The sequence below is a fragment of the Adiantum capillus-veneris genome, chromosome 14 (genome assembly GCF_014529385.1).
Source record: "Adiantum capillus-veneris isolate H3 chromosome 14, ASM1452938v2, whole genome shotgun sequence".
NCBI lineage: Eukaryota > Viridiplantae > Streptophyta > Polypodiopsida > Polypodiales > Pteridaceae > Adiantum > Adiantum capillus-veneris.
In genome coordinates this window covers 157990025-158004360 of record NC_140944.1, presented here as the reverse complement: position 1 = coordinate 158004360, position 14336 = coordinate 157990025, and the positions used below count along the sequence as shown (strand labels likewise).

At 41.3% G+C, this 14336-nt stretch overlaps 1 protein-coding gene across 1 annotated transcript; it reads left to right on the top strand.

The window, feature by feature from the left end:
- Window positions 1-11918: 11918 nt before the first annotated feature.
- LOC147443429 (uncharacterized) lies at window positions 11919-14023 on the top strand. Its single transcript, XM_086529863.1, has 2 exons — window positions 11919-12900; window positions 13101-14023. The coding sequence occupies exons 1-2, from the start codon at window positions 11919-11921 to the stop codon at window positions 14021-14023; spliced, it is 1905 nt and encodes a 634-aa protein (XP_086385989.1).
- The last annotated feature ends 313 nt before the right edge of the window (window positions 14024-14336 follow it).

The window sequence follows — 14336 nt, the reverse complement described above, 5'->3', positions numbered from 1 at the left end:
ATAAATCTCAGGTATGCAAGACCACAAGATTGAACATATCAAAGCAGAATTTAGATGTGGAGAACTTGCAGTCAATCATGTTGATTCATATCCAATGTACTATCACATTGGTTGAGTTGTTGAAGATAAGACCATATCTATGGAGAGATCTGCAAGACACCCTCAAAATCAAACACACTTACTGGGTATCACCAATTGTGGTAGTACCAAAAAGAACAAAAAACTTAGAGTGTGCCCTCAAGAAGGTGAATGTTGCTACCATACAAGATAACTGTCCTCTTCCATCATTGATCGCTTCTTAGAGTGAGTAGCTGGAAAAGAAATTTAAAGCTTCTTGGACGGATTATTTGGTTACAACAAGTTGGCCATAGATCCAAAAGATCAACAAAAAATGGCTTTTGCGACATAATGGGGGATTTTTGTGTACAAAGTTATGCCTTTTGGGATGACCAATGCACCAGCAACATTGCAGAGACTAATGAGCCATGCATTCAAAGATTAACTAAGAAAATTCCTAGAAGTTTACATGGATGACCTTTGTGTGCATTCCTCAAAAGGAGAAAACCATTTTGAACACCTCAAGTGTGTCTTCTATAATGCCATCTATATAGAATTTGTTAAAATTTTGAGAAGTGCATATTCAAGGTTAGACATGGTAGGATTCTCAGACATATTCATGGTAGGACATGGTACGATTCTCAGACATATCGTCTCATAAAATGGTATTGCTATTGATATGGAAAAGGTGGCAGCAATCAATGAGATGCCTAGACCGACGAGTGTCAAGGAAGGTCAGATATTCATGGGGCATTGTGGCTATTACTGTAGAGTTATCTACATGTATGATGTCGAGGCGGTCCGGGGCGGGCAACAAGAAGAGTGGCCCTTAAGCACTCTTCTAGGCTCCCGTGTTGCTCAATTGGGTTGGGGTTGGAAAAAAACAACAAACCCACAACCTAACCCTACACAAATTTGGGGCACCACCTAGTTTTGGATGCGAACTAGGACGCGTAAAGAGAGAGAAAGAGAGAGAGAGAGAGAGAGAGAGAGAGAGAGAGAGAGAGAGAGAGAGAGAGAGAGGGAGAGAGAGTGCTCGGGATGCTTTGAAATGTATCGAAAGCGATCAAGCAAACACAATTATATATGTAAGAAAGAGAGAGAAGGAGGAGGGGGTGCTTGTTGCACTAATACCTTCTTACAAATCTGTCATGACCAATCAAAGTGAGATTAGTATTTGTTCAGCATAACTTGAGTAAATTACACCACAACACATCACAAGAAAAGCCACCCCAATCATTGTCTTAAGGCCAGGGGAGTCCTCTCCACCCTGTCGCCCTCTTACAGTATGTGGGATCTATGGCTAAATTGATGACCACACCCAGAGACAAGCTATCAAGAAATTTTAAAAACACCAAGACACTTACACATCATTGTGGTCCATTACTTCAGGTTGGAAGAGAGACAAAGTATCCAAGCTTAGTCCAAATCCACCCTCCTTGATTCAGAAAATGTTGGGCTTACACTAGTAGGAGAAATGATAGATTTCCTACTCTCAATTGAATGATCACTCTCTCTATTGCTAATCACCCCTATTACAACACATGCACATGCGTAAGACAATGAGCTTCCACTTGCTAATCACCCCTATTACAACACATGCACATGCGTAAGACAATGAGCTTCCACTCAAGAGATCCTTCTAGAGAGGTTGAGCTTGGCTTCTCAAGCTATAGCATAGTGCTCTTGCTTATGGCTCCCCCTTTTGTGCTAGCTACACCCTCCTTTTATAGCAATTTTGAGGACTAGGGTTACTCCTCTTACCATGGTTGGGTTAGATTTTCAACACTTATCTAATTTCTTTTGCTTGGAATTATCAAGAAGTTGGTGTGGATAGATGAAGAAGAGAGAGAGGAGAGAAGTGGAGGTGATAGGACTTTTCATAGTAGGTTAGTGTTAGTAAATTAGTAGAGTTAGTATTTTTATAGATTTACGAATGGAATTGGATATTTACAATGGGAGTATCCATGCAGTAGGATACAAATAAGGAAGAAAAAACTTTTAATAGGTAAGAAAATATGGATTTCTTACAATGTTGATGCTCCAAGTGTCTTGAGTAGGGTCAATTTTGACGCTTGTTGATGGTCCACTAGCTTTGACGGTACATTTTTTCTCCACTCTTGACCTTCCTTGGGATCCAAGGTAATTGAATATGAGTAATCAATCAACATGGTGTTGTCTTTCAAGAGAAGGGACTAAATTTTGTGGTTTTTTTATAGATATGGGTAATATGGAAGAGAAAAAATGAGACTAAGTGGTCAATTTTGGAATGGAAGTGTGTGTAGGAGACATGAGTTCACCATGGTTTCTCTTATTCTTCAAGGTTGAGAAGAAGGTGATTAGGGTGCAGAGAGGAGTGGTGAGAGAGGTGGGGATGATGAGTGGAGACGTGTGTGTGAAAGAGGAAAATGATATAAAGTGGAAGAGGGAGTGTGGCTGCATAGCATGGGCAAATTGGGGTCCACCAATAAAATCATAGCTCACAGCTCGTAGCTCAAAAAAATATGAAAAACTTTGAGGAAAAAGTTCAGTCCACGAGCTACAATTTTTATTTTTATCACCTTTTCAAATTCGGAGAGCAAGTGATGTTTAAAAATTCAGCAAAACCGACTATCTTTTTCCACTGCACAAAGTCCTTGTGGGGTCCTTCTTTGGATGATTCTTTTGAATGCCTCCAAGAGTGAGCCCTCCATAGTGCATGCATGCATGCCACATACCCTTGACCTTATTTGGTAGGTCTATTATTGAAGATATTGTTGAGATCATGATATAAGTGAATAGTACAAATAAGAAAATCAAATATTGAGGGGTCTAAAAAAAATATGTACATGTCAAATATAAATAATATAGGTGGAAAAAATATAAAGGGGTCAAAATTAATCTCTCTCATTATACGTCTACCATAAAAAGATGAATATTTTTGGTGGTCTAATTTATGAGAGTAATAGAGAATAGATGTAGGAAGGAAAAAATCACAATAGTGAAAAAATATACACATAAATAGAACTAGTTTTTTGGATTTTTGTTGGGATGGAGTTACACCAAAAATAAGAGAATCTTGCATGAAATTATTTTTATATGGAATAAAGAGTATGCAAAATGGTAAGGAAAAATATGGTAATGGTCAGTCAATGTACATAGCATAAATAACACACATCGAAGTATAAATATTTAAATAAATACCAAAATAATTATGAAAAATCCTTTTATTTAGGCCCTATATACAATGAAATATTTACACACAAATGGGCCATAATATATTTTTTTATTTTTTGGCTCAACTAGCCCAGTGATTAGCTAATTGAGGGTTTTTTAAGAAAATATGGGAAAAGTCCCCTAACTCACACACGCCTATGTACAGTGAAATGGTAGGGATAACTAAAATGTTTGAGTGATTTGATAGGGTGAGGTAGCTTACTATGGCAATTTTGAATAGCCAAAAAATGGCTATCAATGTCATTGCAAAACCCATTTATGGCCTTATCACTCACTTTCAATGGATTGAATAGCGCAAAGAATCCTTTCAAAAGCTTAAACAAGCTTTTTCATCAACACCGATATTGAAGATCCCATACTAGGACAAAGATTTCCATGTGCATGTGGATGCATCAAATTTGTTATTGGTTGCATACTAGCCCAACCAAGAAAGGGGAACAATGGATTTCTCTATTTCATATGGTAGCAGGTAGCTAAACATAGCAAGAAAGAACTACATCACAACTAAAAGGGAAGGACTTTTCATAGTGTATGCGGTCAAAAAAATTCAACACTACTTATTAGCTAATAAGTTTGTCTTCTTTGTGGACCACCAAGCTCTACTTTATCTGGTAAACAAGCAATGCAATACTGGAAGGATTGTAAGATGGTTTATCATCCTACTAGAGTTTGATTTTACAGTGGTAGTCAAAAAGGGCACCACACATCAACGATCAGATCACCTTTCTAGAATCACTTTTGTAGAACCTCCGACAGGAGTGGATGATGATTTGCCAAATTCTTATCTATTATGCGTGGAAATGATTCCAAAATGGTCCAAAGATCTTATCTCTTTGATGACCATAGCTCAAGTAGATTCACAGATCCCACTTCCGATTACACCATGGTTGAAAGAGAAATCATCTTTGTATTAGTTATTGGCTACAAGATTGTATCAAAAAAACAAAGATGGTATTCTACTTTTGTGTATAAGCCCTAAGGAACAAGCAACCTACTTAGATCAAGCTCCTACCACGGTAGTGGGAATCAATTTTGCAGAAGATTAGACTTTGTGACGACTAACATGGTTAGGAGTTTATTAGCCTACTATGAAAAGAGGTGTACATGCCTATGTGGACAACTATTCCTAGTGTAAGAAAAGAGCATCCATTCCACAAGCAACATTGTTCCAGATATTCGTTACATCTAAGTGGAGTAGAATCTGGTAAAATACTTAACAAATCAAAAATTTCCAGAGGACAAGTGCAAACAAAGACAAAAAGCGATTGAGATTGAAGCAGCCAGCTATACCATGGTTGGTCAATAACTCTATAGATGAGGAAAAGACCAGCATCTTAGACTATGTGCGAATGAAGATGAATACCTTCCTATTCTGGAACAAGCACACACTGGGCTAGCAAGGGGTCATTTTTCTCATGAAACTATGGCTATAGCTAAAATGATGGCTGGCATATGGTGGCCAACTCTGTTTACTGATACAAAAGAATTTTTTAGATGATGTGACTCTTGTCAGAGAGAAAAAATGCTGACTAGAATCAACAGCATGTCATTTTGACCTATGATGGGAGCAAGAGCATTCACTAAGTGGGGTATAGACTTTTTTGGTCCATTACAACCACCTGCCTATAAAACTCAGCCACAAAACATTAGTGTGCCCACAAATTATTCTACTAAATGGGCAGAAGCTAGAGCCACTAGGAAGAACAATGCCTGAACCACTATTGCATTCTTATATGAGTGCATATTTATGCAATACAAACTTCCTGTTGAGCTTGTGAGTGATCATGGAACGCACTCTCTCAATGAGGTGATAGAAAATTGCTTAACGAGATTATGGTGATCCTTAAAAAATTTGTGTGGATCTACTTTGCGAGAGAGTTAACCAACTTGGATGCTTTGACATCGACAACCCTTGAGCTATCTGCTCAAGACCCTCCTCTTGCATAGCATAGTCTTTTGAATTGCATTGATATCGATAGCATTGTAGAGCCAATCACGGCTATACATAGACACGACTCTACTACCCATGCACTCAACTACCCAGGCTACACTTTGTCATCCCAGAGGACTCCGACAAGGAGGGGGAAGGCATTCTAAATTTGGACCCAAATAGATGAAATCGGCTAGAAAAAGAGCAATGTTTTGAAGTGTTTGTATGTTAACGTGTGAGTTTTTACAATCCAAGAAATATTCCCATATAGGTAAAGAGAATGGAGATAATGTAATTTGATAACCTCTAGGTGTGTGTAAATAGTATAATATTGTCAAAAAGGCCAAAATTATTGTATTTTTCACTCTTTTTGTACGTTTTTGGACCAAATTAGTGATCAAAATGAAGAAATTTATGTGTGTTTACGTAATTTTTGGATTGATTTTTTATTTTTTGGGTTAGTCTCATATTTTCTTTAATTTTTCTATTAAAAGGGTCAAAAATAGAAAATAAATAGTAAACAGGCACAGATGGTCAAATACAAGATACCTTGGTGATCAAGAAGGGAAGACAGATGAGTATGTCACATCTTATTCGATTCTGACGAGGGTTTGACAGAAAGCCTAAATTAGGTCGGCAAAGCCTGATTTGGTGAAATTCTTAAAAAAGGAGCCATTGGTGTTCAAATAAAGGAAGTTTTGAAAGAAAAGTGTACTTTATAGTCTAGTAGGACTAATCGAGGAGTTTGGGAGAAAATGAGGTGTCCTTGGGATTTTCCTTTGCCTTTGAATGCCATTGCTAGCACAAAAGCTTTCAAAAATATGGAAAACACATCAGATTTATTCTTCATTGCATAAACCCATGTTTTCCTTGTGGCATCATCTATGAAAGTTACATGTACAATGACCCACCAAGGGAAGGCGTACTCACACGACCCCATACATCAAGATGAACCAATTCAAGTTTTTTATTTTTTCTTTCATTTCCTACTTTTAAGAATTTTATCCTCTTTTGTTTATCGTGAACACAATCCTCACAAAACTCTAAGTCCACTTCTTCCAAACATGGTAGAAGCTTCTTTGATTGAAGGATTTGCATTCCTTTGGCACTCATATTCCCAAGCCGATAGTGCCACACCGCGCCGTTGACTTCTAGTTGTTGCACAAGTTAAAGATTGCACGTTCACCGTATGCAAGTATAGTGTACCAACCTTTTCTCCTTTTGCAACCATTCCAACATTTGTTTCCGAATGCAATGTTGTGACCTTCATCATGAAACCGACCGTTAGAGATCAAGGGTTTGCGAAGAGAGGGAACATGCCTAACATCTTCAAGCTAGCATTCATTTACATTTTCATTTTTTATATAAACTATACCTTTCCCGACAATTTCACAAGCTTCATCATCTCCCAAGTATACATATCCAAAATTCTTTGGTGTAATCTTGGAATGCTACTTATGTGGTGTCGCATGGAATGAAGCTCCAGAGTCAACTATCCAAGAATTGGACACATTGTCTAGTGAAAGAATTAGAGCATCTTGCTCTACTTTACCTACCACATTGGCTTTCGATGTTGACTTGTTGTTTTGAGACTCCGAGTACTTCTTCTTGGACGAGCAATCCTTCGTGACGTGACCCTTCTTACTGCAATCCCAGCATTAGAGAACTGACTTTGTGTGTGACTTGCTCCGCCTCGAGCGATCACGATCCTTTTGATTTTTGAACCTCTCCTTCAATCTTCCTCTTTTTTCCTCTAACAGTGTATCACTTGATGATTCATCTATGCTTCTCCTTTGCATTTTCTTACTTAGGAGAACACCCACAACATCATCAAACTTAAGAGTGTTTGTGCCATAGATAGAGTTACAGGCATCACAAGGCTGTCACTACTATTCGACAAAGACTATAGTATAAGGAGAGCTCGCACTTCATCATCAAAGTTGATCTTCACCGAACAAAGTTGACTTATGTTGGTGTTGAAGTCATTTAGGTGTTCTACAACCGAACCACTCTCTACCATTTATAAATTGAACAACCGCTTCCTTCATCTCCAAAACGTTCTGGACATCGTTGACGCTGTTGGGCGCATTTTTGACACCCCATTTTTTGTAAATTTGTACATATGGACATGACGTTCAATGTCAAAAGGGTGTGTGGGATTTCTTTTTGTGGTTTTTTTAGCTTGCTTTAGCAAGCACATGTACATGCAGGGCAAGTCACTAGTATAGCGCCAGTTGTCGGGCTATTGTAAGTGCCCGTGAGTGAGTTTTTTGAAGTGAGACTTGTATATAACTAAAACTCATGTAAAAACCTAAAAAGTTTCAGCCAAACTGCATAAATTTTCAGGTTTTAGCTCGTTGTGCGATGGTTTTTGATGCAGTTTTTTGCCTTGCCTTGCCTTCTCCATGTGTAGTCGAAGCAGAACAGCTCTCTGTTTGCGTCAATTTTGCATGTAGTGGCGTGCATATTAAATTTTTTTCATCTTCAATTTTCTCGACAATCATTTTTCAATATTCCTTCCATGCTTTAAAGTGCCCCAATTGGAGTTGTGCTCTTCAAGTTACAACTAGTTCTCTACAGGGTTATGGCTATGGCAGCCTCTTGGCAAATTGTGTGCGGACAGATTGGAAGGGCATGTATCTATGAGTTGTGGAATTGATGTTGAAGTTGTGGTTTTGTGATGTTAAATTGTGAAAGGTAAAGCCCTTGTCTTCATATGTATTGGTCGGTGTGTGCTAGAAATTTGTGCTTTGATAGGGTTTTTCTCTTATGTGCTATGGTCCTTTGGGTAGGCGTGTGCTAGTAAATTCCCAAGGGAGCATAGGCCTTTTGGTTGGGATTTACTAAGATTTGTTCGGGTGTACTTTTTGGTATTTAGGTTGAAGTTTGAATGCTCTTGGGATATATAGCTATAGAGGTGTCCCACTTTTTCGTTTGCCCACCCAACAACGCCAAGCATAGCCAGATTTTTCCTATTGCCTTTCGGTCAAGGACAATCATTGCCTCATCTTCCATTGTTGCAGGCTTCTTTGCAAGACCACCTAGTGGCAAATAAAGACCCTTTTGGTAGTAGAGGTAGCCTTCAATTTGCATCTTCCAGTGTTGGTAGTGTTTGCCATTGAACTTCTTGATCTTGAGCTTTCCTTCCTCTGCTATTACTCCCACTCGATTTAAGGAATCATTTCCTTAAGATATTTTAGCTAGGAGCAAACCTTGCTTTGATACCAGCTCTTAGGAATAAAGATGTAGTTAAGTAGAGACTAGAGTGGTTTACTTAATGGAGAGAGATAATTTTCACAAGAGAGAGAGAGAGAGCACGATATACATGGTTTACCCAATGTGGGCTACATTCATGAGAAAATAGCCACTCAATGGCTTTGCACTTCAAACTAGAAGCAAGTTACAAAGGGATTATACCCCGCCTTGCTTCACTCTCACCACCTCACACATACCTTGCTTCACCAACTTCACAATGCACCACCACAATCCATTTTCTGTGTCGAAGAGGCATCCTTTTATAGTCCAAAAGTGTTGCCCTCTCTCATGGGAGACACGGGTGTCTCTCATGCACGGGTGTCTCTCTCATGAGAGACACCCGTGTGTGTAATCCCCCATTGTGTAGATAAGTTCATCTTGAACTCTCCCATGTGCCCATGTGTGGCCGTCCTTAGGTAGCCAAGTCCTCTTGAAATTCATCCATGCGCCCATGTGAGCCATAGCTAAGCCCCCTGAAACTCTATTACCAGCCATTGAACCCGCCAAAGACTTATGATCATCGACCCCATCGGCCATTGACTATCGACCAACCAACCGGCCGTTTTTCGATCACTTTTTGGCTGTTGTCTGACCTGATTATTTTGGCAAAAAGGAATATTCCAGTGAGGGTGTAATTTTTTTGTTTTTTGGCGAGTGATTTTTCTCACATACGATGGCTTCTCCTCATAATGAGGGCCTTACAAATGTGCATTTTTGAAACTAAAACTTACAAGGGGTGAATCAATCTCCATACTTAACAAAAGTGCAAGGTTGAACATATCACACATCCAATCATGTGTAAAATCTCCCGTCCATTTAATCATTTTTGCCTTGATACCTTAAAGATCCCTTGCTTTGCTAGTGGCCAACTTTTTGAGTCTGCCACACATATCCCCAAAAAAGAGGGCATACATGGAAGTGAACTATAAAATGGCATCTTTTCAGCATTTGGTTGCTCATAGAGTTTCCTACAATGTGTGTACATATTCATAAAACTCAAGTTACAAAAACTCTTGGCCCGTTTGCCCTTCAAGTTTCTCCAAAACTCTTCCACATGCACGTGTCTTTTCTTGAACTTGAAAAATTGATGCTTGACTTCCCATGTTCTTCTCTTCTTTTGAATTAATGCCTTATATGTATGCAAATGACTTTGATAGTTGTCTTTGTCCATAGTTGTATCTAGCTTTATCAAGGACTTTTGAGCATCTTGACATTCTTTATCAAACCACCTTTTGCCTTATCTACCTTTGTTGATACCGTGGATGCTTATGGCAAATCATTCTTCAACACAAGAACAAATTAATTTCTCGAGAGATTTCCACTTAGTTTCCAATGGTGCATCATATTGAAGCTTTTTCATCCACAATTTTTATTCAACCATTTTATTATACATTGGTGACCATTTGAAATACATACAAAGAGCTAACTTCTCTTTCCTTTGACTAAAATTATCATGCTTAGCTGTTTCTCCATGTGTAAGGTCAATATATAAGGTCCGGTGGTCTGATTCTAGGGTCCATTGGCCAAGCATAAAACTCTTTATGTGATACATGATGGCTTCAAAGAGTAGCATATAGTCAATCACACTAACCCTGTTGTGTTTTCTACATGTAAATCCATCAGCTCCACTCCATAAAGATACATCATTGGAAATGAGCATCCACGCGTTATTGCACAAGTGTAAAAATAGTGCTCTGACTCTTTCTCATCCATTGAAGTACGATCATACAAGTCAACTTCCTCCAAATCCCTTGAAATGTATGGCATATCAAATTGTTGAGTATCATGTTGTAATGTTTATGTGCGAGCATTTATATCCCCAAAGACAATAACATCACCTTTGCGCTTAAAATAAGCAATGTCATCTTCTAAATCAACAAATACTAATCTCTATCCATGCAAGCATAAAAGGGGGAATCACGATGAGGAATGTAGCAATTGGCTACAAAACTAGGTGCTCTTTTTGGTGTCATAATCTTCATCCATACATAACCTTTGTGCTTGTCATCTTTCACAATTGATACAAAATCTTCCAATCCTTTCTTAACTATACATGCTACCCCTCCTTGTCCTCTTCGTTGCTTGAGATTCTTTGACCACATCATTGAATGTTTATTGTAATCCTCCAAGCCTTTAATCCTTTGTGTATTATGCTCCCAAGTTTCAACAAGAAGTACAACATTGGTTGTGCTTGTTAGTTCATGTATGCCAGCTCCCGCATTCCATGGGTATCTATTGTAATGCCAAAAGTTCACTTTCATTTGTAAACCGGCCTCATAGGTAGTGCATTCTTATCTGCTCGAGGCACTTGCCTCCTCCTTAGGCATGTTTTCTTCATGAGAGATTTCCTTGTTTTTCATATTCCTATCATCATATGCCTTGCAACGCACATTTTGTTGCTCAATCGTGCAATATTCACATGCAAAACTTTTTATATATCTCAAGTAAATCCAACTAATATCAAGGATAATCTTTTGCTTGGTCTCATTCAACATGATGCATACAATTGGCCGCTCTCCCAAGCAAGGATCTCCTTGTAAAAATGCACTCCAAGATCATTGCATGAATGCCACCCGTTGAGCCCCCGCACCTCTTATCAGAGACCTCAATCCAACAAGCATTTCAAAATGCTGCATAACTCGAGCCCTTGAGGATGCTACCCATCAAAGGCCACCTTCTTGCATTTCATGGTGTTTGAGGCCACATCATTCTACTAGGCATCTCAAAATGCTTACATCCATGGTGGGGAACATATTACAAGAGGCCATCACAAAGCACCTTTGTCAGATTAGACACACTTACTAGAGCTTTTTCATTGCCTGTTGTTCCAAACCAGCCTATCGGTCCATTTATCCCACTTTGCCTCTAAAGGGAGATAGAGACTAATAAAGAAAGGGAAGGAGGAGGTTGACATAGATAGATAGATTTTATTATCATCCTAGGAGGTCAATATGACCTATGGGACCAAAGTTACATGTGATACGTGTATGGCTAATGAGTGACTCTTGATGCTCCAAAATTGTGGTGATGAGAGTCGCAATGGAGAGCCTACACTGTGGTTGGGAGAGGAAAGAGTGTACATCTAAGTCATGGCTGAAAATGTGAGAGAAGCAAGTTCGTATGTGACCAAAAGTTAAGCACTCTAGTAGTGTGTGGTACTCAGACTCTCGAACTTGCAGTGAGCATAACATGCACAGTCGATTTGACTCTTCTCCATTGCCCCAATGCCCTGTCTCGCATCAAAGAAAATGGGAGCTAAGTCGAATGGCTGCAATAGTGCATATCGCCGACAAGGGGATAGGCTCAATCATGTAAGTGTGAGTACGGTTTCCTCTTTCAGCAAAGAACGTGGTTTTGTAGTTGGGGGCAATATGGGCGTTCTGGGGGGCAATATGGACCTATAGGCGTTCTAGACTCTATTCTTAAGGGGACCCGGTGGAACACTCTTTACGGGCAGGTAATGGGTAATCGGGCTATGCAAAACGAGACCCTCATCTTCCAAGCTCGCTATCTTTGCAATCCCCCCTTTGAGAAGGAAAAGGAGCTCGATTTCTCAAGAATCCTTGAAAAACGAGCAGATGAGCAGGCAGGCGAATATGGAGGAGATACGGCTGAGTTGGACCACGAACTGGACGCCCACATAGGGGCGTTACTGGCCGATCGGTTTAAGGATACATGGGCCTACCTGCTTCCGGACGAGCAGTGGTATGAGTATAAAAATCAAAGGTGGGATAGTCCGCCCGGATGGGCTTACGAGATACTAAATAAGATAGAGGAGGAGATGAAGGGAATGGGGGCTGCGTTCACACGACCCCAAAGAAAGAGAATGAGCTCCCAACATCTTCTTAAATCAGTAGAGGAGCGCCTGCGCCAGCTCCTTAAGCGGGCCAGGACGGTGGATTCAGGGCTCCCCTTTCTCAACGGAGTACTTGTTCCTCACGAGTCAGGGCCGCTGTTACACCCACCCAGTCCCTTGTGGGTCTGCATGAGCTATGCAGGTATTGAGCTGGATATGTGTACACCAATGACCCCCATCCAGAAAAGCTTCCTCCTTACCCTGATGGATGGAGACGTCCTAAAGTTAAACTTGTTGAGAGCCTTCCTGAGGCTAGTCTTTACATTGGATACGTGGGAGCAGTTTAGTCTCTTTCTGTGGGGGCCGGGGGCCATGGGAAAGTCGACCCTAACAGCGCTATTGGAGCACATACTAGGGGAGAGGTGTGAGAGCCTGGACGTGAGCCGGATAGCAAATAGATTTGAGCTGACACTGGTTGAAGGTAAGAACTTGCTCCTCTTCCGAGATGTTACTCGACAACCAAGTAATGCGGCTGCCAGCATATTAAAGAGGTTTCTCTCCAACGAGGGGGTAACTGTGGAGGCTAAAGGGACGCCCGCTATGTCGGTTAAGTCTGGTGCCACTCCCTTTTTACGGCCAACTGGAGGTGGCCTGACATGGACCGATCTAGCGGGGGGAGGAGACGCTTCCTCTTTATACAGACACCCAAAACGGTTATGCGCCGCAATCCCTTTCTTATTGAGATGCTCAAGGGGGACGCCAGCGGGCTCGTTAAATGGGCCTTGGGAATGCCGCTCGACAAGACCCGGATAGGTCATAGTGTGGAAGCCCTTAACGAGTTAACAGGAGGCGGGCTGAACTACTCAAGGCTTATCGAGTGGGTGACAGAAAAGATTAGATATGACCTAGGGGCCGAAATACCACTAGGAGCAAAGAAGGTGCCTATTCTCGGGTCTCTCTACGAGGATTATATCCTCTACGTGGATGCAAATGGGATAGAACCTATCCCATTTAACCAATTTGGGGATGCGCTAGACGAAGTCATAAGGTCGCAAGGATATCGTGACGTTGTTATTAGGAGGAGATCTATAGGGAGAGTAGTGCAAGGGCTAAGGCTGGGTCATGGGGAACGCATAAGGAAGAACAAAATAACAGGTTCAATGTGGTACCTGATGAAGACTGATCCTTGGCCGGGGTTTAAGGAGGACAAGGAAGGATGGGAACGGGGAGGCTGCGAGACAGTTGACCACGTTGATAGCCCGGGCAATGTCGATAGTGTCGATAGTGCTGATACTTTATCCAGCGGGGAACACGTAGACGGAGAGGAAGAGGAGACCAAAGCGGAAGGTACCCTACCCCCCAACCTAGGACCAGTCCTGGAGGAAGGACAGGCCGTGGAAGCCAGGGAGGGAGAGTCTCTGCCGAATCTAACCCCCCCGGAAGTGGAGAACACCCTTAAATTCTTGAGGCAGTATCCAGAGCTTAAAGAGGCCTATGGAAGAAAGGAGGTATGGACAGAGGACCAGATGGTTCAGTGGTCTGTATCTAGCATTAAGGTAAGGGAAGCTCTAAAGGAACAGGTGGGGGGGCTCTATCTGCAGGCAGAGAAAGCCCCCCCACAGACGGGTTACGGGTTGCCACCCTTATTACCGAGTACTACCTTGGCCGACTTGCCTTACTCTCTATCGAGCCAGTTGGGCTCTGGGTTATCAAGGTTGGCTGCCACCCCCTCTCAATACGAAGAGCTCGTTAATCTTCTCAATGAGTAGATCAAGGCTATCACCAACACGTGTTACCTACTGTTCCGCCTATTTAGCCCGGAGAATGGCCCCTATTTCAATCGTAAATGCCCCGTGCAACACCTCTTTGCCACGTCATATGCTGAGCTCCCCAGCTACTCGCGACTAGTCCCGAAGAACGGCTTTGGTGAAGCCACCCTGGCCAACCTAAGACGCAACATTAAGAGGGTCATTCGGCGGGTTATCGACCAGCTAGTTCTTCCCAGTGAGCTTACCGTGGAGGAGATCGACATGGTGGCATGCCACACAAGCATCTATGCGGGCCTCATGGGCCAGACTAAGG

Excerpts from the sequence above, each read along its gene's own strand:
- LOC147443429 (XM_086529863.1), top strand. The coding sequence starts at position 11,919 with ATGGGTAATCGGGCTATGCAAAACGAGACCCTCATCTTCCAAGCTCGC. Across the intron at positions 12,901-13,100 it reads CTTTTTACGGCCAACTGGAG|GAGGCGGGCTGAACTACTCA; the intron begins GTGGCCTGACAT and ends ACGAGTTAACAG.